This window comes from Lissotriton vulgaris, chromosome 10 (genome assembly GCF_964263255.1).
Source record: "Lissotriton vulgaris chromosome 10, aLisVul1.2, whole genome shotgun sequence".
NCBI classification, from domain to species: domain Eukaryota; kingdom Metazoa; phylum Chordata; class Amphibia; order Caudata; family Salamandridae; genus Lissotriton; species Lissotriton vulgaris.
In genome coordinates, this window is record NC_141698.1 from 470,162,554 (window position 1) to 470,187,630 (window position 25,077).

Genomic DNA, 25,077 nt, shown 5'->3' on the forward strand with positions numbered 1-25,077 from the left:
GGCCTTGTCCTTTTTCAGGAACAGAATGTAGTGGGAATGGTAACCACAGCCCACTTCACCTGTCACATGTTATGGACTGACAGTTGTAGACGTGATGGCGGATCCTGTTACCAACTGGACGCCCATGATCTAAAAGGGCAAGATTACGAAGGTTTGGAGGCAGCGGCTGCCACGGGGGTGGTGGCTGGACCAGAGCGCAAGCTGCCCGACCCAAGAGGCCTGTAGGAACCACACTCTCATCCACACAGAGGCGAGGAACCTTGTGCAGCTTCGTGGCTGGGATCGAGTTGGTGTGGTTGAAAGCTCCTTCTGGGGCCATGAAAGGAGCGAAAGGCAAACTGGAGGTATGGGGCAGCCGAAAGACCCACAGACTAGGCCATATCCTGCGAGTCCTTGATGAACTCCAGCGCCGAGTCTGCCTTGTCTCTGAAGAGACGAGTGCCAATCAAGGGCATGTCCCTGAGGAAAGCATGGATCTCCACCGTAAAGCCAGATGTTCTCAGTCAGGAGTGATGTCCAGAGAGTTGGTTGTGTCCAAGCCACAGCGTATATATAGTGAGCTTTGCTGCGTCTCTCCCGTCTGTAACTACTTGAGATAGAATGGCCCGGGCCTCCTCCTGGACCTGTGGCAGCACTTGTGCAACCGAAAATGCATGTAGTGTTGACTGACCACAATGCAAGGCTCACAGAAGAAAACATTTTCTTTCTAAAGCTGTTCAGCCTCTTGTATTCCCTGTTCGGGGAAGTGGCAGGGACTACACCATGAGAAGTGGAGGCTTGGATCGCCAAGCTCTCCAGGGTAGGGTGTTGGGTGAGGAAATGTGGGTCCTCTGGAGTGGGTTGGTGGTGGCAGGCACTCGCCCTATTCACAGGAGCCCCTATTCTGGGTTTGGAAGAGGTCCCCAGAAGGACATCGGTGAGGACTTTGTTGAAGTAGAGTTTCAGAGGAGGAGACTCAGTACTGCTGCACCTCTGTCAAGATGTTAGTCTTAACAACACCAAGGGCAACTTGAAGGTCAAAGACCTCAGCCATCCTCTGATTCACAATTGCGTATGTAGCTTTCTCCTCCATAGCCACGGTAGGGGAGAAAGCTTGCTCGTATCTGGAGATGTGTCCATTTTCCTGGCATCACACAGTTCCTCACACCAGTCCATATATTGCTCATACAGCTACTCTAAATGATGCAGTGACCCTTTCCAGTCCTCCCTGAGGCATAGCCCTTCAGAATAGTGCTCAGGCTCTGACATAGGCCACAGGGATGCTGTTGGCGCTGGAATCAGCGTCAGAAGATGCAGCTCCAGCTCAATGTCGTCGGGGATCACAATGGGGCTGGGGCCACTGGTGGGCACCCGTAGCATCTTTGCCGGGTCGGGGAAGGTCAGAGTGGCATGACTGGTGCCAGGGCGGATCCATGCGTGCCTATCTTAGCCACCTGTGCGGAATCATATGGGAGTCTTCTGACCCCATGGGCCCGAAGGTGCGCAGGAGGGATCAAGGGCTGAAAAATGAGATGCATGGCCTCATAAAACTCTTCCATTTAAGCAGGGGTCACTCCAGCTCCCAGAAAACTGGGGAGGCACAGTCAGTCAAGGAGCAGGTTTTAAGGAACCAGGCTTCAACAGAAATGTTCTTTCATCGTGTCAGCTGATGGCTGAGAAGTTGAAGTGCACTTCGACTTCCCTCCGTTTTTTTATGTTTTCTACCTGAGTGCCAGGACGATTTTGAGTGAGATGAAGAAGACTTTGGACTCCTAGAATGATCCCAAGACCTTCCTCTCAAATGGGACTATGACTTCAGTGGAATTGCATGCAGGGTCGCAAACAGCTTCAGGGATTGCTCCTTCAAAGCCTTCAGTGCCATGACTCTGCAGTCGGAGCATGACTTGGAGTTGTGGTTGCAGTCCAGACACCACAAACACACAAGTGGGGGGTCCGTACCGACATGGTACGGTGACAGGCATCACATAGTTTCAAATCTGTCTTCCTTGATGATATCCTCGAAACACCTGGATGCAAAAAAAACGTTAAAAAAATGTTGACAAAATGTCTCAAATCTCCCATCAAAAAGTGACAGAGGGGTAGCTCTTTTCTCAGATCAGCACTGGTTGGCGTGAGCAGCTCTTTTCTCAGATCAGCATTGGTTGGCGTGAAAAAAAAGAACTGACGTCAGTGCTCCGAAGTGGCACCTATATAGGTGGCATGGACGTCACTCTGGTGCTGCTGCCGACACCACGCGGATCCGACCGATGCCACCTACTGGCATGCAGGGGTACTGCTCATGAAAAAATCTTGTGGATCCAGTCTGATTCTTGGGGAAATTCAAAGATAAGCAATTGGTAGCTAGATGTCTCTATCAGATATAGATATACAGTAATAAACCGTTCTCAGGTTATCCTCTAAATGACTCTATTGGGAATTTTGTCTCTCCTGTGTAAATACAAGTATAATTTATCCTTCCACTCTGTGTTTTGAATCAGGACCACAGGGCGTCTCGAATTGCCATGGCCTAGGATCAGAATGTTTGCTGATAGATCAAGCACTCTATTGGTAGCTCCGTATGCACTCTCACAAGGTGTCAAATGCTTCTGTAGGCAACATTTCACATGTCGGTGAACTTGGTTGTGAAGTATGTGATGCAGCAGATCAGGAGACAGACAACTTTACAGGGGTTACTAAGCACAGCGGGTACTAAAGTTTCTGCTTTCAGTTTCAGGAACTTAATTTCCCAACACCCTTATTAGTTCATTGCTATCATATTAAGGTAGGTCAGCAGTTTGAAGACAGCTACCACAGTAGTCCACTGGGCTTGGCCTTTTACAGTGTCTATAATTCTCTGGATGCTGGAAATGTGCCTGTTACTCCTCCCCAAGCTCTATAGGCATCTCTTAAAGGCATATCTTGAATGTTATGTGCCCATCCTACACTACAAAGAATTAGGACATGCAATGAGGACACTGAGGGCTGGATGAGACACTAAAGAATGTTTTTGCTTTGCATTCCTTTCACTAGAGCCTATTGTGTTGGTCTTTCACTGTACACAGAAGAAACAGGGCCTGTCATTCAACCAGGTCCAAAGGTAAACCATTCTACCTCGAAAGGATGTAGGAAGTGATATAATCTGTGCTGTTCATGAGTATTGACTAAAATGTCAAACGTTTTATAAGTAGTTCTGAAGTTCCTAATATTTTCTTCCCCATTAAATCATATAACCTAACCTTCACTTATATCTCTAACAACATTGCTGCTCAAGGATTCCTAAATGTAACTCATAGGTAAGATAATTCTAACTTGAACTCTAAATCTAGTTTTGGTCATCAAACTGTTACCCTATTCTTGGTCTATAGTGATCACCATCACTAGGCCTAAACTTAACCCATTCTCATACACTCGCTATTTCTATACCTACTCCCTGCTCCAGTTCTATTGTTAACTGTATCTTTAACTGTTAGACTTGGCTTTTTTTGTTGGTTTACCCCAGGTTTTTTGCTTTTTGGCCTCCTGTTTTAGACCCTGTTTTTGTTGGTTTTAGGACTCTGGACACTTAACCACTGCTATTCAGTGTTAAAGTGCATATGTTCTCCGTGAAAATTGGGTCTATGGATTGGTGTTTCCATGATTGGCTTGTTTGATTCACTACTAAGTACAGTGTACTGTATGTGCCCAGAGCCTGCAAATCAAATGCTGCTAGTGGACCTGCAGCACTGACTGTGCCACCCACACAAGCAGCCTTTCAAAGGATTCTCACACCTTCCACTGCAGTGTTTACGAGCAGTTGTGACTGCCTTGTCGACTTGGCAGGTGCACCCATTTGCCAAGCCCTAACCTTCCCTTTTATTACATGTGAGACATCCCTTTAGGTAGGTGCAAAGTACCCCTATTGACAGGTTGCAATGTATGTGAAAGGTTGGACATGTACTGATGTGCTTGACATGTCCCGATAGAGAAATACAGTGTAATTCATTTTTCACTATGGAAAGGCTCTTTGTCTCATAGGATAGAATGGGAGTGTATGTATAACATCTTATAATTTCCCATTAGGACAGGATATCTTACAACTACCCATTAGGACAAAATAGAGAAATGGAGTTTAGTATGCCTGAATTCAGAATAAAAAAATGCATCTTAAAGTAAAGATGATTTTTATGTTGTGTGTTATGTTGTGTGTTTGAAAATAATTTTTTTAGAAAGTGGGTATTTTCTTGCTTAGCCATCCAGTGTGCCCCTGTGGGGTAGTTGATTGACTGTCTGGCTTTGGAGTGACAAGGGCTGGGAATGTGCATTCACTGTAGTCAGCCACGGGGTGAAGTGTGTCCTGCTTTTCCTGGATGAGTGAGGCCTAGGCTGAATAGACCTGGGGTACATTCAGAGTATTGGGAGGATTTTCACTAGCCCATGAAGAGGCCTGTTCTGTATTTAGAGTGGTGGGAGGAGAATTCCCTTGCACCTGAATGAGCCTGGTCTCCCTTGGACAATGCTGTCTCCACCTCCTGCCGGGAAGCTGGACTAGAGAGAACAAAACTGGTTTGGGATGAGTATAGATACTCTCTTCCAAAAATAACAAAGAGAAAAAAAGTATAAATATTAGGGGCCAACCCTAGAACTTGAGATTACTGCTGGAATAAGGAACCTGCCAGGAAGAAGTGCTGGAAAAGCTGTTAGGAGGAACTGCCACTTTGCTGCGTGCTCTGCTGTGTTGGCATGCTGCTTGCTGCTTCTGTCTTGGACAGGGAAAGAACTGGGTTGTACTTTCATCATCCTGCTGCTAGAGTGTTCTCCAGGGACTTGAAGTTGATCTTGCCTCCTTTTAGAAGTCTCAAGGAGATAAAAGACTTCTGTGAACTCACTGGAATCAAGGAAACTGACAAGAAGAAGAGCTGGAAGACCTGCTAGGAGAAGTTCTGCCCTGTCCCAGTGTTGTTGCTTTGTTGGGTTGGCCTGCAGTTGCTGCTTCTGCCTTGGGCAGTAAAAGGACAGAACTAAACTTTCTTTACTTGTGCGGAGTATCTCCAAGGGCTTGAAATAGAGCATGCCTCCTGTTCATGAAGTCTCAGGGACAGAAAAGTCTTCACTTACTTCTAGGGACTGCCTCAGGAATCATAGGTTTCAGTTGCCATAGTGGGGGAGGCAGCCGACACCGACATCAACACCACTGCTGGCTCTGTGTCCTGAAGGCACAGCAGAGGGCACCGCCACACTTTGCAACACAAACTTGGTCTCACTGATGACGATGACCACCGTCGCCACTGAGCCGCTGCTTCCACCGCAACCTATGGTCACTGCACTGCCTCGCTTCACTCTGCTGCCCTGGTCTCACCAACAACGTCGTTGCCCATGACACCTGTGACCACACCGTGGTTAGGAGGCAGTACTCATAAGTTACACGACGCACCGCCCTGTCACACACCGCAGTCTGGCCGACCGACGCCCACTCCCAGTAACCGGCACTGTCCCTTGCAAATTGATCTGCCAGTACTGTAGCGAGTACCACAGCAAGCACGGCATCACTCGGACGGTTACCTGCACCACGACTTGAAGGTACCACAAGCCGCTATGCTTCACATCGCAACCGTGATAGTTGCCACAACCGGCCCGCACCAACGTGGTTGGCCGAAACCAAAGGTACTGTTTACGAGTCTGCCGACACAAAGGCTGGTCCACACCAACAAAATCGTCCAGAACTGTTGGAGTCTGTTGTTTTTAGCACCGTATTAGCACCTGACAGAGATACCGACTTCAAGGAACTAGAGTTTTAAGTCATACTTGCAAAGTGCCTATTTTTGATTACTGTATGTTGGTCTTTTATCATTTTGGTCTTGTTTACACAGATAAATATTGGTTATTTTGCTAAAACTGGTGTGGTGTCCTTTTGTAGTGTTTTCACTGTATGACTGTTGATTATGTGCAAATACTACACACACTGCCTCAGAGATGAGCCAAGCTACCAAAGGGGTGAGCAAGGGTTTTTTCAGTAGTGTATACCCCTTACCCTGACTAGAAAGAAGGGTACCCATTTGGCCAAAGGTTCAAACCATTGCCTCCTAGGGATCCCCATCTCTAACATTAACCCTTACTTTAACTCTTACCCTTATCCAAGCATACCAAATCACCCGCTCTTAAAGTATTACCATCATCCTCACCTAGCCCTTAATCCTAGCTCTACACAGAGTTTAGGAAATTTAATTCATTCTGCTCCTAAACCTAATTTTGTTGCTAATTCCTTCAATTTGATATTCTATCCAATGTTCTTTTAAAAAACTTTTTTAATAATTTTATATTTTCTTGCTTTGTTTTCTCACTATTTTCATTTCTAATTTTTTTCAGCAGTTTTGAAGCATAATGGAAAGTGGGTGATATGGAACTACACAGCCTTCAAGGATAAATGCAATTTATGACAGTACTACTTTGAGCCACTTCTTCAGTTTACATGTAGAGCAAAAATGAACACTTCCCTCAGATATATAAGACAAATGCAATAACAGAAGTAGTAGCGTGAGCTTTTCTCATACATGTGCAGCATGAGAGTGGCAGAGCAAGTTTCTATTACACAAAGTGCAGTTTCACCACAGGTAGAACAAATGCAGGTGCCTTTAATACAAAACATGCCCAGCCAAGGCAGAAGCAACAAGGTCATACTCACAGGGAGAACAACTGAGGCAAGCCAGAAACTGCCTATCTGCCTAGATGTGGTGTTTGTACTGCCCATCATAACAATATGGACTAGAAGGAGGGCCTGTATTTAAACATGACTACAAACGATAGTAACTGTCATAAATGGACATAGTGAGCAGCATTCCCTAGACAGTGGCTGTCAGAATTGGAGATAGGGAGGCATTCTCTATTCTATTGATTTCTGAAATGGCCATTGTTGGACTTGGCCCATTTTCTCAAAATGTTTTGCTTTTCACCCCCCCTGTTTAGGATGTCTCCCCCATGGTAAAGAACACTGTATAGGCCATGTGTGGTGTGAGACGCCATGTTAAATGTGACACAATGGTGTGCGCACCTGTAATACCCCTATTGTAAACATGCACCTTACTGAGATGACGCTTTCAAAATGGATGCCATGGCTGTGTGTTGTGCCACCTGGCTGCAGTGGGTTAGCGGTCTAGTTGTTTGGTACCCTGCCATCCCAGCATTTGGAGGGAAAGCCTGGCACCCAGGGTGCTCTACTCCTCCCCCTGAGCCAGTTTGAACCATTTCCCCAGAGGCTTCTAGAAGTTTCTGGCACTGTCTGTCAGGAACTGGACGAAGGGGTCACTGATCGGCATCGTTAATTGCCGTGAACTACAGTTCCCAGCATGCTCGGGACGTCTGTTGCGTGCTTGACATGAAGCACGCAAATTCCCGGAAGTAAATACAGCCCCCGAGAAGACGGCAGGCCGATTATTCTTTGTGATCTCTGAGGCTGCGGTTCGTATGTCCAGGAGTACCGGTAAGATCTATCCGTGTACTTGTTGCAGAGATTTGGGAACCCCGTATCGGTTTGGGTTCACGTACTATTGATTAAATGAGGTAGAGCTGCCTCGTGTGAGTGGCTTTCCTTAACGTTGCTCTCTCGGCTGAGAGAGCGTGAGCATATCGGTTCCCCGTTGGCTGAAACAGGCATTTCTGCTGTTTCTTTGCGGGGAACAACTTATTATTTCTTTGGGGAAAGCACAGAATGAACACTTTCTGACTGTGAGGGAGTAGAACAATGTTCGGTTGGGGATCCAGCCATACTCATATTTCCTGCATGTAAACTAACTTTGGAATCACGGTCTGGAGTGTCCGCTTTTGAAGCATTTCAGGATTATTCACCTACAGCTGGCAATGTTAAGACTGGATTAACCTTTGCCTGCTATGTTGTTTTCGTTATCATCATTTGATGTACATCTTTATTTTCCTAGCACAGGAGTGACGAACTGGGGGAGATACAGAGGGATTTATCTAAACTACAAGCCATGAACCCATGTGTATATATAGGTATGTTGTGTATACATTGACAGGAATGATATTGTACTAAGGGTATGAGAGTTCCAACGCTTGTTATATGTTCTTCTGTTTCAGTTGATGGATCTCTGGTCTCACCTCATTCTTCACCCCTGATTTACAGCTTCCTTATTTTTCTTTACAGGTAGGAAGTAGGATAGTACAGGGTTCTGTAGTATTGTGTCCTTAACAGTGTTCTATTACTCATTACTAGAGTATAGTTCTAAGTGTGTATGCTCTTGTCGTTTCAGGTCTCCCTCCCTGCCGTCCTCTTCCTTTCCTTCCCTCGCCTGACTATCCTAGCAGTCTGTGTATTGTCTCCAGACTCTTGGGGACGTCGTGAGGGGGAAATTATAGGTACTTCAGCACAATCCCGAAGGAACAAGAAGGTGGAGCCTGCCACTGTCTGGGAGGTGGGGTGAGGGGCACATAAATAAGGGGGCTATGCCACCATGTGCTTAGTCAGAGCAGGGACAGGAACGTGAGGGGACCTGCGGCAAGGGATACCGCCACTTGGGCCTGTGTGCTGGACCCTGCAACAAACCAAAACCCCTCTGCTGTCCCCCAGGGCTAGTGGAAGCCACACTGCAGGAGTGCAGGCTGCTGTACAGGAGGAGTGTCAGGCTACAGTGGAGGATGGTGAAAGCCTACTGCCCTGTCTTGATGAGTACCCACTGACTGCTGACCTTGCCCAGTAGTGCCTGGGGCTTCTGCTGCTTGGCCACCGAGGAAGGAGCACCATCCTAGGTCCCCGAGGCTGGTGGGACCTTGCGCTACACGAGCGCTACACCTAAAAGCGCTTGTGGGAGGAGATCGCTATATTGGGGCTGGACTGGACCCCCCAGGAAGTGAGGAATGTTACCCTGGGGCCCCGGAGGCTTGCTGTTGGGACTGTCCGCCCCCCCTAAGTGCTATAACCCCGAAGTGCTGTGTGCTGGAAGCGCTGTGCCTCCTGGAGAAGTGTGGCTCACTGGTTAGAGGAGGCAGACCTGGAAGCAGAGGTCAGCCCGGGACCAGGGTTCAATTCCCGGCTCGGCGGGGTCTTGAGTCCTAAAATGTCCATGGACTCGACAATTCTCGCTCCGGTGCCTACTCGATTCACAGGTTCACACTCTGCGACTCTGGGCAATAGCTTGCTTAATCTCCACAACGGCCCCTCGCAGCGGGATGCCTGGCTTTCACCTTGCGGATACCCTGCCGGGGTTATCTCACAGGGGAATACCAGGACGGGTTCCCTAAGCAAGCGCTTAGAAACCGCTCGGTGATTTGCGCTATATAAATTCCTGTACATTTACATTTGAGAGCTGCATGTATAACTTGCGCCGTGCCTTCTAAGCGCTACAGCGCAAGATTCTGCCCCCTGGTGCTAATTTAAATAAAAGCGGATGCCTACCCCACGTGCGAGCTGACTGGAGGAGCAACTGCTGAGAAACAGAAGACGGGAGGCCACCCCGCACTTCTAGCATGCCTGAGCATAAGCGCATGTGAATCGCTGCTGGAGAACTCACCACCGCTGCCCGGGGGACGTTAAGGTGGCTGCGCGGGCTTTGCCGCACTGAGACCAGAAGAGGCGCCGCTGAAGATCGCCGCTGCGGCCCCCCGAAGCCTGGGGAGGGCCGCCGCGGTATTCCCTCAGTGCTGCAGTAGGCACGCTAGGCCTGAGAAGCCAAGGAGGGCGGTATCACGTGGTTGGGGAAGAAATGCGTTACTTACCTGTAACAGCAGTTATCCAGTATTGGTATCTTTCATAGATTCACATGCCTGAATCATTTCCCGTCGTCGGGGTGGGAGTTCCCGGTAAATAATTATAGTAATGTCACATAGACATATACTTAGTGCTAGGCCAGAGGCCTCACATTAGTAGCCTATCTAGGTCCTTATGTAAAAAGGACCAAACTTTGGCCAGGAGCCAATCAGCTACTATCACCCTCCTCACCTTCCTGGAAGGAGCCCTAGTCCCTCAGATTTTCGTAAGCACAGTGCTAAGTAGTACCTACTGAGAGGATAAAGGTGAGCCCTTCCAGGGGAGGCGGGTGGGTTGCATGTGAATCTATGAAAGATACCAATACTGGATAACTGCTGTTACAGGTAAGTAACGCATTTCTTATCCAGTATTATGGGTATCTTTCATAGATTCACATGCCTGAATCAGAATAGCAAGCAATAATGAGCACATTTCGCATAATACATCCATAAAGACATAATAATCTTATCATAAGTTGTTACACAGATTATATATTACTCACAACCTGATAAGAAATGTGCAATAAATTACCTGGAAGGTGGGATGATAGGAAGAAGGCTCACCACTACTGAAATAGATGACGTAGGACCGCCTGTCCCACTGCTGCATCCTTCATAAGTTCAGAATCCAAGCAGTAGTGCTTGGTGAACGTATGTGGTGTCTTCCATGTCGCCGCTCTGCAGATGTCGACAATGGGTACCCCAGTGAAGAGCGCCATGGATGTGGATACCGCTCTAGTGGAGTGTGCTCGAACCTTTGAAGGCAGAGGATGGCCCGCCTGTTGGTGACAGAAGGCGATGGCCGCTGAAATCCATCTGGAAATGCTCTGTTTTGTCAATGCTAGGCCTTTCCTGGGCCTGCTAAATGCAACAAACAGTTGGTTGGTCTTCCTAAATTGCTCCGTCCTGTGTATGTAGAATTTGAGACATTGTTTGAGGTCCAATGAGTGTAGAGATCTTTCAGCCGCAGATGATGGATTCGGGAAGAAAGATCTCAGGACAATAGGTTCGTTGAGATGGAAAGAGGACGGAACCTTCGGTATAAACTTAGGGTTAGTCCGTAGAATGACCCTGTCGTTCTTGAACTGGATGAAGGGGTCTTGCACAGAAAAAGCCTGCAGTTCACTCACTCTCCTTGCGGACGTGAGCGCCAGTAATAGAGCTGTTTTCCATGACAAATACTTTAGATCTGCTCTGTGGATTGGCTCAAACGGGTGTTTCATTAGTTGAGCTAGTACCACATTTAGTTGCCATGTAGGTGGAGACGCTCTAACTGGAGGGAAAGTTCTGAATAATCCCTTCAGAAACTGTTTGATTAGTCTGTTATTCCATAGTGAAGCTCCACACGAAGATCGTCTGAACCTGGATATGGCCGCCAGGTGGACTTTTATTGAAGCGTGTGCCAGCCCTGAATTGGCTAGGTGGAGCAAGTAGGGCAGAATTTGTGCTGGAGTAGAAGTGAACGGATGTAATTTCTGAGCTCTACACCACAAACAGAACCTTTTCCACTTGAGGGAATACGTCTTATTAGTACTTTCAGCCCGGGCCCGGGCTAAGACGACCCTGCATTCCTGTGGTATATCTAAATCCTGGAACTCTCTGAACTCAGGAGCCAAGCCGATAATTTTAGAGATGTTGGATCCAGATGCTGGACTTGTCCCTGGTTCATTGTGAGGAGATGTGGGCATGTCCTGAATAGAATTGGAGGTTCCAGTGATAGAAGGTGTAGTTCTGTATACCAGTGCTGGCGTGGCCACGCTGGGGCTATCATTCATGGTACAACTCTCTGCCTTCAGTTTCCGGAGAACCCTGGGGATCAGGGGAAACGGTGGAAACGCGTAAGCAAAGACTTTGCACCACGTCATCGAAAAGGCATTCCCTAGGGACCTTTTCTGGGGAAGCCAGCTTGCGTAATGTTGGCATTTCGGGTTCACTTCCGTCGCAAAGAGATCCAGGTGAGGCTTGCCCCAACGGGAGAACACTGAGTTGAGCGTCTTCTGGTCGAGCTCCCACTCGTGGCAAATGGAGCGCGGCCTGCTTAGCGAGTCTGCCAGGGTGTTGTCTACTCCTGGGACATACTCTGCCCGCAGAGAAATGTTGTGTTGTAGCAGCCAGATCCAAATTTGCTGAGATTCTCGAGACAACGTCCTGGATCGAGTACCCCCCTGTTTGTTCAGGTAGTGCATTGTGGTGGTATTGTCCGTCCTCACAAGCACTGGGGAGTTCCTGATTCGGGGTAGAAATGCTCGAAGTGCCAAGCGCACTGCTCGTAACTCTAGCAGATTGATGTGGAGTTGTTTTTCTGCCACTGACCACTGACCGTGTACTTGCAGTCCTTGAAGGAACGCCCCCCATCCTTCCAGTGAAGCGTATGTGGTTATCACATAAGGAGAGACTGGGAGTAGAAAAGGGAGACCCTTGTTTAAGTTGTCGCCCAGAAGCCACTACTCAGAGCTTTCTTCATGACCTGAGTGATCTTGATCCAGTCGTCGAAAGATCCTGTACTTTGGATCCACTAATTTGTTAAGGCTTCCTGTAGAGGCCGCATGTGGAGGCAACAGTGAGGAATGAGAAAAATGTTGGAAGACATCATTCCTAGCAACGACTTGAATAGTCGAACCTTGACTCTCTTTTTGGTCTGAATGTGGACGGCCAGGGTCTTCAGCTTGACCTGACGTTCTCTGGAAGGGAAGGCTTTCTCCTGTTGTGTATCCAACGTTGCTCCCAGGAAATTGAGACGTTGTGACGGTTGGAGAGTTGACTTTTCCTGGTTGAGTGTTAGGCCCAGATTCTCGAAGAGATGAAAGCAGGCCGAAGAGGACCTGGCTACGCCTGTCCGAGTAGGAGCTTTGACGAGCCAGTCGTCTAGGTAGGGAAAGACTTGGTGATGATGCTGGCAAAGGTATGCCGCTACCGGAGACAGACACTTTGTGAAGATGCGTGGAGCTGACTTCAGGCCGAATGGTAAAACTCTGAACTGGTAGTGTCTGCCTGCCACTGCAAACCTCAGGAATTGTGGATGGCTCTTGTGAATGAGGATATGAAAATAGGCATCCTGGAGGTCTAAGGATACCATATAGTCTTTTGAATTGAGTAGGTGTAATACCTCCTGGAGGGTAACCATACGGAAGGACTGCTTCTTGAGGTATTTGTTTAGGTTTCTCAGATCCAGTATTGGTCTCCACTGCTTCTTCTCCTTTTTTCTGATCAGTAAGAATCGGGAATAGAATCCTCTCCCTTTCTGACCTCGAGGAACTCTCTCCACTGCTCTTTTCTGGAGCATTAGAGAGAGCTCCTGTTGAAGTAGGTTTAGATTCTTGTGCTGCATAGGACATGGTGGGTTCGGAGGAGGATGCTTCACAAACTCCAAAGTGTGTCCGAAGCGAACTAACTGCAACACCCAACGATCTGTTGTAATTTGCTTCCAATTGTGAAGGAAGTTGGTAATTTTTCCTCCAACTACGAATTGTGGAGAAGAGGTGGAGGCTTGCTGTAGAAAGCAGTCATTGACGTCTGTAATTGTCTTTCCTTCCTCCTTTCCCTCGAAAGGACGACTTGTTGTATGAGGATCGTCCTTGTTGCTGCCTCTGCTGATATTGAGGCTTGTACTGCTGGGAAGAGTTATAAGCAGACTTGTAACCTTGATAGCTGCCAAGATTCTGTTGCCCTCTACCTCTGGACCCTCGAAAGGAATTAGTTTTGTATTGCAGGGTGCCTAGGGCTTTCGCCGTGTCGGTATCCTTCTTAATACCTTGCAGCATGTCATCGATATGCTCACCAAAGAGTAGTTCTCCATCAAATGGCATGTCTAGAACTTTGGCTTGCACTTCAGGCCGGAATGCTGTGGCTTTAAGCCAGCCCTGGCGTCTCAAAACCGCTGCTCCTGCCAATTGACGAAAGCCTGTGGAAGCGATATCCAAGGCCACATCGATCATCTCTGAAGCAGAGCGTTCGCCCTCCAGCAAAATCTTCTTAACTTCTTCTTTCTGGTCTTCTGGGATTGCTCCTAGATATGGGGCTATATCTGCCCATATCTGTTGATTGTAACGAGCTAGTAATGCCAGAGAATTTGCAGCCCTGACTGATAGGGCGGACATGGACGAAAATCTTTTGCCAATGGCATCAAGTTTTCTCCCCTCTTTATCAGGAGGCGCTGTTATTGCCGCTGACGGGTTGCTGGACTTCTGCTGAGCGGCCTGTGATATTACAGAGTCAGGTTTAGTTTGGCCAGTTAAACATGCGGGTGCAGTGTCTGGGGCTTTGTACTTCCTTTCAACTCTAGCCGGCACTGGAATAAGAGAGGAAGGATTTTTCATTATTTTAAGGCCTTGCTCCCATATATAATCGATCACTGGAATGGAGCGAGCGGATCTCTTGAAGGGTTCCTTAAAATCATGAAGGAAACAGTCCTGCGTTTCCGATGCTATTTGGATGTTGAACCTTGCAGCCGCTCTCCCTACTATATTATAAAATCCCCCTAAATCTTCAGGGGGTGACTCGTCCTGTACTTGGTCTGGGGATGCTGGATTCGGGTTGGCGTTATCATCAGAATCCTCATCATGTATTTCACCTTCCTCGTCTTGGACCTCATCATCTCTCATTTCTTCCTCATATTCATCCTCATCCGAAGAAATTTGAGGAGGTAACTTCTCTTGCTCCTGACGCACAACCAGCGGAGGTGGTCGCTGTCGATGCTGAGGAGTTGGCGCTTCCTGTTGTGCCTGTACTCCTGATGCAGGAGCAGATGATGGAAATCTTTGCTTATAGTCCGAAATTAGAAACTAGAGGTCAGAGACAATTGTGGAGCGTCTACGATTTTTGATGTTTTATCAGGCATTTTTATCGTTGACTGCATCGACGTCGTTGATGTCCTCGTCGACGACGACGACGAAGACGATTTCTTCGTCGACGGTGGCGTCGACACTGAAGTAGTCGACGAGGTAGTCTTCGTCGACGGTCTCGACGTCGACGTGCTCGTCGACGATGGTGTCGACGGTGTCCTCGTCGACGGTATCCTCGTCGACGATGTAGTCCTCGTCGACCATGAACTCCTCGTCGACGATGGGATCTTCGTCGACGCTGAAAGCTTCGCCGTCGTCGACGATGAAGCAGACGTCGACGGGAGCGTCGACAGAAGCGTCGTCGACGGTTTTGTGACAGGAATTACAGAAGGTATTGACCTATCCATCGTCGACGATGTTGTAGCAGTCGATGCCATGGAGAAAGTAGACGCCGTGGATGTCGAAATGGAGACTGTCGACATCGTCACAGGCAGGACAGAAGATACCATAGCAGGCTTCTTGAAGTCTGTCATCTGAAGAGAAGGTTTGACCTTAGGATGACCCTCCATGGACTTTGGCTTCTTGTGAGAAGGCGCAGCAGACTGACCTGGAGATGTCTGTCGAGGCCTTTTAGGAGAGGAGTGGAAGCTCCTGAAGGAACACTCACTCTCACCTGAGGAGACTAGCTGCTCTTTATCCTTCAGTCTCTGGAGCCACAGAAGCAGTCGCCCTTCCCTGTCCTTCAATGTCTTGACCGGCAGAGTGCGACAAATCTTACATTCCTTGGCAGAATGCTGAGGATAGAGGCAATACAAGCAGACTTCATGCTTGTCCTCTATATGTAACCTCATTTTACTACAAGAGGCACAGGGTCTAAAAAGCCCTTTTTTAGGAGTAGTAGACATAATAAAGACTCCTTTCAAAGCTGAAACTTGAAGAGATGATAGGGTAAATCCAAAGATATGGGAAAAAACCTGAGCAGAGCTCAGTGGAGACTCCCTTAGCACGACGTGCGGTAGAAAATCTGAGGGACTAGGGCTCCTTCCAGGAAGGTGAGGAGGGTGATAGTAGCTGATTGGCTCCTGGCCAAAGTTTGGTCCTTTTTACATAAGGACCTAGATAGGCTACTAATGTGAGGCCTCTGGCCTAGTACTAAGTATATGTCTATGTGACATTACTATAATTATTTACCGGGGACTCCCACCCCGACGACGGGGAATGATTCAGGCATGTGAATCTATGAAAGATACCCATAATACTGGATAACTGGCCACGTCACCGGCCTCGACCCCACCGCGCCCTACACGGATTGGCTGTTGCTGCCGCACCCCCTCGCCGGACGCACTGTGATTGGCGGCAGGCGGCATACCCCCCAGGAGCTGCGCACGGATTGGCTGTGGGGCCCGAGGTACTGCCGGAAGCCAGCGGTGAGGTTGCGGGGCTCCCGTAGCGACGAGGGTGCCCCGGGAGTGTTGAGACCAGAGCGGGAGCCCACCCTGCCGGTCAGGGGCGCAGTGACGCGATTGTCTGGGGAGTGCAGAGGGGGGCCTGGAGGCACATTGTCGGTGCCTGCCTCCTCCGCGGCGAAATACCTGCTGCCTGTTCAAGGCACGGGCCCCGGAGCGGGTCCCGGGTGGGAAGCCCCGCGACTGTCGCCCAGGGGAGACCGGCAAGACAAGCAGGAGCAGAGTCCCGGAGCCCGGTGAGTGGGGCTCAGCTGCGTGGGAGTTGGGGGCTGGAGTCGGGGCACACTGCCGGTGACCGCCCCCATGTGACTGACATGTAGGGGTGGGAATTCGACAGTGCTCCCATCACCGAGTCCCGGGAGGGGACTCCAACACTGGGGGCCATTGTGTATTTAGCGAGCCCCAGAAGAGGGACTCCCACATCCTTCCTGCTGACCTGAGCTACCCTACACAGCTGCCCTGCAGGATAGTGGGCAGCTGCAATGACCATGGGCCATCGTTGGGGGCAGTGTTAATTTGAGGGCCTCCCTATGCAGGATGCCTGCTATGTTTGGGAGTGGTGTTTCTGCCCCATGCTACGTGTGATCCTACGCCCTGCCAAGGTACTTCAGGCTGCAGTAGTATGCCCCTGTGGAATGCCTTACTATGCTTTCATGCCTAATGGTTTATTTTATGCTGAATGCCTGCTGGTATTCGCCTACTGCTAAAGTTAGGCCTCTATGTTCTCCTTCTTCTGCTGATGAGATATAGTGATTTCATATGTCTACGCATAGCTTTTCACCTAATGTGTTATGCAGGGCCGGACTGGGAACCAAAACCGTCCTCCCCCCCCCCCGCCGAGCTCTATGCCAGGGACGTTTTTGGCCGATTTTGTTACAGGGCCGATAGCTGCAAAAACGGCCCTGAAACAAAATCGGCCCCCAGGGAGACCCAAAACCGGCCCCCACCTTTGCGGCGCACCGGGGGATTGCCCCGTGCCCGCTACGGCCACTCCGGGCCTGGTGTTATGCTAAATGTTAATGCTTACATTTTAATTGCAACATTGACCCTAATGGCCTTACCTTTTTCTTCTTTTTCACTTACCCTGCAAATAATCCCCCGTGTGTATATTGCCCTGGCGCCAGTTGGCGCAGCGTTGTGACTACTGTGATTTCCGTTGCAGTTTGAGACAATACACAAGTTATTCTTTTTCACCAAAACAGGTGTTGTCTCTCTTTTTGTGGTGTGCCTTGTGTGTCGTCTGTGTGTACTGCGTGGATGCTTCACATATGTCCTCAGGAGTTTGGCCTGCCCGCTCTGCACCATGCTATCCCCCGTAGAATTGGCTAACCTATTTCTAACAGCCATGGATTTGCTTCTAATGTGCATCTTATAAACACTGAATAACAGATTAAGCTTAGCAACCCTTCAAGCTGTCTCTCCCCAGAGATACGAACAACCCAAGGGACATCAGTCAAGCAAGTTTGTCATGCCTTGGGGAGGTTCAAGTCTTGCTCGCAAAGTCCTGCAAGGTGTGGAGCTGCAAGATGATTTGTACACCTGAACCTACCGAAGAGTGAAAGGCGGATGTGTCTAGCAAGGTGGCCACTTGGTGGTGAGTAAAGTGAAAAGAAGATTCATCCAGGCCTGCTTTTTCCAGATCACCCGAGAGAATCTCCCGAAACACCTGTAGAACATCTGTAAGGAGACAGGACAGGGAAAACTTTCATTAGCATTCATTAGACACACATCCAATAGCTGCAGCACATCTGTGCACAGAGAAGAGGTCAGTTTTCCAACACACTTATGATTCCGACAAGCAGTGTAAATATACCTAGTTGTCCCTCTAGTAACATACTCTCAAATGTCTTTTCTCACACTCTGGAGGATATTAAATTGCACTAATTTAAAGCATGTGCTAACAGAGACATTGGTAAAGTGTGTGCAAGCCCTTACTCATTCAGTTTCAGTGAATTATTCTGAGTAGTTTTACTTCCATATTTTCCTTCCTACTAGTTTATGGGTCAGTGTTTGTGCTAGTAGGGTCTTGTAAAGTGAGGAAAAGGGCCCCCCACATGATGTCAATGACAGTAACTATGTCATGGTGTTAATTTTTTTCAGCATGTGTGAGATCTTTTTCCAGGCCTCCTCTGGTACCCTGGCCAGATGGCATACAGCAAGAACCCTCCTGGAGTAACTCTGAACTGGTCGTGCATCCCCTGGAATGACAGTATCTTGACATTTCCATGTAAATTGTTCCTTTTCAAGCAGCTTTATCAATCCACCTAGTTTTAGTCATATCTCTTTAAATGTTCCCGAATTGTAGCAATCCCCAATGTGTCATCTCCTGTGCATATTGTGTTTTCCTATTTTGTTCCTGGCTGTCCAGTCCACGATTTGACCCCTCCCACAGCCATTAGTAAGTGATCTATCTCCACTGCTCTTCAGCATGTTTTTGGCCTCTCAGTCAGCCAGCCAACAGTGTGTTGGTAAACAAGATAATAGTGTTCAAAGATCGGGAGTCCTAGTCCTCCATCCTTATTGCCTCACAACAGCTGTATAAATCAGGTCTTTAAACAGTGTCTTTGATAAGAGCCACATGGCACCCTGAAACTCCATTTGCGTCTGTACAACATCACCATTTTTGGTGATTTGCCATGACCCCCATAGATAAAGAAACTGTGATCAAAACACTATCCAAGTAATTCACAATTCAGGCAGCTGGTCAGGAGAATAACCCTCTAGAGTACCCAGTAGGAAAAGAGTTACCTTTCCCCTAATGGTTCTGAATCCTGACCCAAGTCCAAAAAATCAAGTTCCTCAAGATTCAACAAGACCAACTCATGAAGTAGAAGACCATATTGTCACTGTATTATCCTTGCAGTGTATAATCCTCAGTTCTCCAAGTTGTATCTAAGCATAACAACTAGCAACTTCATTATTAGGGAAAAGAGCAACAAGAGTTCTCACCACTCTGTTATCACATTGCCTTCATTACTTTGACATTTGGGGCTGAATATAAATATATATATATGGTGAGAGTAGGTCGAAATTTTACTCGGCGGAACACTTCTTGCATTAATTACCAGGTAACTGTATCAAAAGCATTTTTGATCTCTAGTGGTACAATTAATGATTCTTACTGTCTTTGGACAATTATTCATAACATTTATGACTTTATTTAATTCTGGGTTAAACTAGCTTTGGCCTGGGTATACTAAAGCAGTCATCCTCCTCCTCTAGTCTAGATGATAGTGCGTTGATGAGCAGTTTGGTATCTACTTTTAATATTGGCAGGGGCCTAAGCCCTTTAAAATCATGAAGGTCCTTGCTTGGCTTTTGCACCTTTTAGATAAGTATGTCTCCTTAGGAACATCAGCCATGGACACATGTCTTCACCCTATGTATAGAGACTCAGAAGCTTGTCAGCTATCAGTTCAGAATGTTTATAGGCTTCTCATCAGTACCCATTATCATTCCCCTCTCCATAGCCTTTACTGCTGCTTGCATGTCTTCCAGGGCAAGGTTTCTCCCCAATACCGTTTTCTGGCCATGTGTGAGTTTAGGCTGTTTGCTAAGACATAATCTCAAATTTCATTACAAGAACGGAGGCTACATTATGCATCTTTTAATGCAGTCTCCAAGCAGCCGCATACATCACAATACCAAAGGTTCCAGAATAGAACATAAAGAATACATAAAAGGCATGAGCTGACAACAACCTGCCTCTTTTAAATGCGACTCTGAGCAGATAAATACCTCCTTATTTCTCTATAATATTTTAAGATTTGACTATTTACTGTTTTTTCCTTAGCGTGGGCTAACCACCCCTTACGTCTACCCTACTTCCGTACCGATCTCCAATTTATGGCGCTCTCCCTATATATATATATATATATATATATCCCAACGTAGAAAGGTGTCCCCTTAAAAGAAGCCTCATACCAGAAGGGTGTGGTTCATCGCTTTAATGGTGAACAGCAACAGCGTGGAGTTTCAGCAGCATTCACCCTTGCTTGTAGCCCAACGCGTTTCGTGAATACCCTTTCACTTCCTCATGGGCCAAGGTATGTTGCACTCGCACTTAATACTTGAAGGCACTACGTGGACCAGAATGCAGCAGATGTCAACGCCCACTGGGGCGGGTCCGCTTCAACAGGTGTTCTATGTTAAGTGCGAGTGCAACATACCTTGGCCCATGAGGAAGTGAAAGGGTATTCACGAAACGCGTTGGGCTACAAGCAAGGGTGAATGCTGCTGAAACTCCACGCTGTTGCTGTTCACCATTAAAGCGATGAACCACACCCTTCTGGTATGAGGCTTCTTTTAAGGGGACACCTTTCTACGTTGGGATTTTTGCGGCTGGTCCGGCCGCTAAAGGAGCCCTGCCACAAAAACAGTGGACCGATACCAACGCCAGATGGCTGAGGTTAACTGCACGGACTGGAAGGGGCGCTGTGAACAGTGTTAAACTCGGCGTGCTGAAACAGAACATTTCATCCACCCACTGGGAAATAATCTGGTTTTTATCATGCATCGCACTTTAACTCACTGGAGGTAAATTAACTTGAAGGCACTACATTGGACCAGAATGCAGCAGATGTCAACGCCCACTGGGGCGGGTCCGCTTCAACAGGTGTTCTATGTTAAGTGCGAGTGCAACATACCTTGGCCCATGAGGAAGTGAAAGGGTATTCACGAAACGCGTTGGGCTACAAGCAAGGGTGAATGCTGCTGAAACTCCACGCTGTTGCTGTTCACCATTAAAGCGATGAACCACACCCTTCTGGTATGAGGCTTCTTTTAAGGGGACACCTTTCTACGTTGGGATATATATATATATATATATAGCTACACAACTCCTGGTACCATGTGGTTGTCAGAAGAAAAGAAGGGGCCGGCACACTGGTATCCGTTTGTAGAATTTTAATCACCAGAACCCCCTCACCCCTCGCAGACGCGTTTCGCCTTTGCAGGCTTCGTCAGTGCAACGTTTGTGATAAAATCAAAGCCACCATTTTAAAGTCATTGGTCCATTTGCATTAACAATAATAATAGAGAAAGGACAATTTTTCTCTGAATATAGTGGGCGCCATATTGTAACATGCATTTATCATATTAGCCAATACTTATACGTGGTGGTTGTGTAAAAGTGCATAGTGCTCATTTAAAAACCATTAACGTTTATCATTCATTTTGTTACTCATATACACATTCATAGTGGAAAACAAGATTCAGAACATAAATAAAGCATTTACATTTGCTCCATTTCAGTTTGTTGTTTTGAGTTCGTTATTCAGCCCTGAATGGGCATACTCTACCGTGTGCGTAAGATACATGTCTAAGGGAATGAAAAAATGATGAAAAGAATGAAAGGACATGTTTACGGGGAAAAGTGGCAAGGTGTCTTTTGTTCAGTTTCTAAGTCCACTCTGTCTCCCCATTATTACAGCGATCTACAGATGTACCCAAAGTTCCTCGTTGTTGTTAAGTCCCCAAGGTGTGATGGTTTTGAGGCTAATGATGTGTTTGGATTCTAAGATCCTAAGAGACTTGTCTCTGTCTCCTCCTCGTTCCAGTTTGGGGACCTGATCTATACAGTAAAAACTCAGTTTCTCCCATTTGCTCTGATGTTCTTGTGCAAAGTGGCGGGCTACTGGATAGGATCTATCGTTGTTAGTAATAGCCCGCATGTGTTCGAGAACTCTGAGTTTTACCGGTTTAATTGTGCTGCCGATGTAACGCAGTTTACATGGACATGTGAGACAATAAACCGTGTACCCTGAGTTGCAGTTCAGCAACTGTTTGATCTTAATGTTCGGTTTATTGTCACCTGTACGGTTTGGGTATTCTGTTGTTTTACAGCTGAATTTACATGCCTTACATTTAAGACAAGGGAAAAACCCCACTGACTTTGATATTTTGATGGTTTTATTCTGAGATTTAAAATGGCTGTGGACCAAATGATCTGCCAAGGAGGGACATCTCCTATAGGTTATTGGTGGTCTCTTTGGCAGATCTTTTCTAAGGGTTTTATCTCCTGCGAGTATATGCCAGTGTTTTTGGAAAATCTTAACTATTTCCCCCGATTTGGTACTAAATTCAGTGATCATCCGTACTTCTTCGGGAGCCTCAGTTTTAATTTTTGGAATCAGGAGGTCCCTCCTTTTGATTCCAGAGGCTTTGGCACTAGCTTGTTTTAAGGTATTGATGTTGTAACCTCTACGTTCAAATCTCAAGTTAGCCTCTCTCTCTGCTATTTTATAATCTTTCTCCAGAGAGCAGTTTCTCTTCAGGCGTAACGTTTCTCCATAAGGCACATTTCTAATCAAGCTTTTAGGGTGGTAAGACTTGGCATGCAGGACCGCATTGCCTGCTGTTGGTTTCCTGTACAGGCGTGTATGGAGAGTGTTATTATACACATAAATTTCTAGGTCCAGATAATTTATGCTCGTAGCACTTATGGTGCTGGTGAATTTGAGGTTGAGCGTATTGTTGTTCAATGTATTGATATACTCTTCCGCAGATTGACGATCCCCTTGCCAGATTATGAAAAGGTCGTCAATATACCTAGTCCACATAAGTATTTTATCTGTCCATATCTGGTTGGAGTCACTCCAGGCTTCGTGCTTCTCCCACCAGCCCACGAATAAATTTGAGTAGCTGGGGGAGAAGCACGAGCCCATCGAAGTTCCCCTTCTCTGATTGTATAGAATACCATCAAAAATAAAGATGTTATTAAACAAACAAAATCTAGTCATTGACATAATCATATTGCTGTGACTTTTGAAATGTGACGGTTTTTGATCTAAAAACCACTTAATTACACTAAGACCCTGTTCATGGTCAATCGAAGTGTACAAATTTACCACGTCCAAGGTGATTAGTAACATTTCTGAGTCCCATGTGACATTGTCCATGACATTAAGAAAATTCTGAGTGTCCTTCAAATACGACGGAAGATCTTTGACAAAGGGTGCCAAATAGGAGTCGATAAATCTGGAGGTATTTTCAAGAAGACTGCCTATTGAGGACACAATAGGGCGTCCAGGAGGCTTGGTCGGATAAAAAAAAAAAAAAAATATATATATATATATATATATATATATATATATATATATATATATATATATTTATATTGCCTACTGGCGGTCGCCAGTAGGTAGTTATAGTTAGGACCTAGTTTCCCTAGGAAATCCTCAACATTCTATTTGGAATAACTTTGGCCCTGGTTGAAGAATCTTAGCGAATTTCTCAAAGAAGATGGCTCGGTCCGCTGCGCTCCTTCCCTAAAAGTTTGGGGGGGATTGGTCAAGTGGGGGCTGAGATAAAAGGGGGGTCCCAAAACGTGTTTTCTCCATGTTATTTTCCATAGGACCTTTAGACTCGGCTACAGGTCGAACGGGTGAATGGATTTATAAGAAATTTGGCAAAACTGTACAGTCCGGCTCGCAGATTACGATTTTTTTGGAATGGTGTAAATCCGTTCAGTAGTTGCTGAGGAAATTAAAGTTAAAGTCAATTATATATCTATACGCGCGCACACGTGCGCGCACCCAAACGGCTGCGCGCGCGAGCGGAATTTTGTTGCGTGACGTCTGTTAATGTTCGATTCGAAGGAAATCAGGAAGTGTTGACCGCCATTTTGTCATTGCGAGTAAATATATTGTTGATTTCAAAGCGTTGGAATATGGAAAGGGGAGAAGGTAGAGATTGTTTTGCTGCGTAGGTTTTCTCAGGGTGTGCAGTAAGGCCCTTAAACGCGAAAATATATATATTTTTTTAAAAAAATGTTGCGTGGTGCGCGCACTCGGTCGCGCACACCTTTTTACAAGAGTGTGAAAATGGAGATAAATCAGAAGTTTGAGTGCTTAGATATAAGGTGGCTCTGAAAAGAGCCATTGTGTTAATTGAGTGTTTTCTGCATTTATAAGTAAGTACCGATGCAGAGCCTGATGTTGCAGAGGAAGATTCTGTTTCCCTCATTCGTGAAATGAACTCCGTCTCTCCTATAGACGTCTTGCATGTGGTATCGCAAGTTGTTGTGGTAAATAGAACCCATGCTATAATCTCTGAGGAACGCAGAAACAGATTTATTTACATGTCTCCTTGCTTTCTCAAATTGTGCACAATGGTGATTGGACCAATTCCATTTCTGTCTTTGGCATATATTGGAATATACCAAGGCAGATCGAGGAAAAAGTGTCATCAATTGTCGAAAGGTGTCTTTTAGAAGCATTTCCAGACCTACCCCAGTGATTGTGCCTAGATCGTTCCCACCACAGTGCACAATTATAAGGTCTGTTTCTGGGAGATGCATAAAAGTTTTCACCAATGGAATCAATTGGTGACATTTCAATCCTCTTTTGGAAATCCATGTTATGTGTACATTTGGTAAGCTCAGTTTGCAAATTCGTCTGCTTACTGCATATTTTTCACTCCAGTGAATATAACTGTGTCCTATTAGCCAGACCTTCATTTTCAAGGGATTTGTAGTCGTCCTCCAATCGGTTCTGGAAGGGGAATGGTAGTTAGAAGTTGAAATTCTAAATAAAGAAAAAGGAAGAGGCTGGGTGTGGTTTAAAAAATAAAAATGATTGGTTGATTGTAAGAAGTGGAGATTGAACAGTACGTTGCATGTTAATGTTTATGTTAAACGAAAAGTACCATTGGGTGTGAAAAAAAAGACATGTAACAGAGCTGTGGATTGGCAGGTGTTTCTGGAGGGAAAACAGTGTTGTTACTTTGCTGTAGAACGTTGAGATATGAACTGTTGACCTGTGCCTTCAGCCAGGTGCAGAATGAGATGTTACCATGGAAACAGCCAGAGATGGCAGTGGGTGATGGGTGAGTTTTATGTGACATTGAAAATATTGTGAGGGAGAACCAACTGAAATGTAATTGCTTACGTTACGCGCTCCGCATTGCTTCCGGGAAGCTGCGCTTCGCGCCTCGCGCACCGGAGCACTTCCGGGTGCGCTAACGCGGCGCGTCATATGACGGATTACGCAAGAACGCGATACGTCGTTGGGGCTCCACCGGAACTGATCGAATTGGTAGTCTACAGTGTTTCTGGATGTTTCAGACTGAAGCTGGCGTCAGCATGAGAGCACCTCGTGGCTACGTCGTGGCCATTCCGC

At 46.7% G+C, this 25,077-nt stretch overlaps 1 protein-coding gene across 1 annotated transcript in view; it reads right to left on the minus strand.

Moving 5' to 3' along the window:
- LOC147685416 (syntaxin-binding protein 4-like) overlaps nt 1-25,077 on the minus strand; it is a 1,262,048-nt gene that overhangs the window by 513,216 nt on the left and 723,755 nt on the right. The window contains exon 14 of the mRNA XM_086939784.1: nt 17,508-17,635. Within this exon, the coding sequence (XP_086795910.1) occupies nt 17,508-17,635 (128 nt within the window). The remainder of the gene's footprint in view (nt 1-17,507; nt 17,636-25,077) is intronic.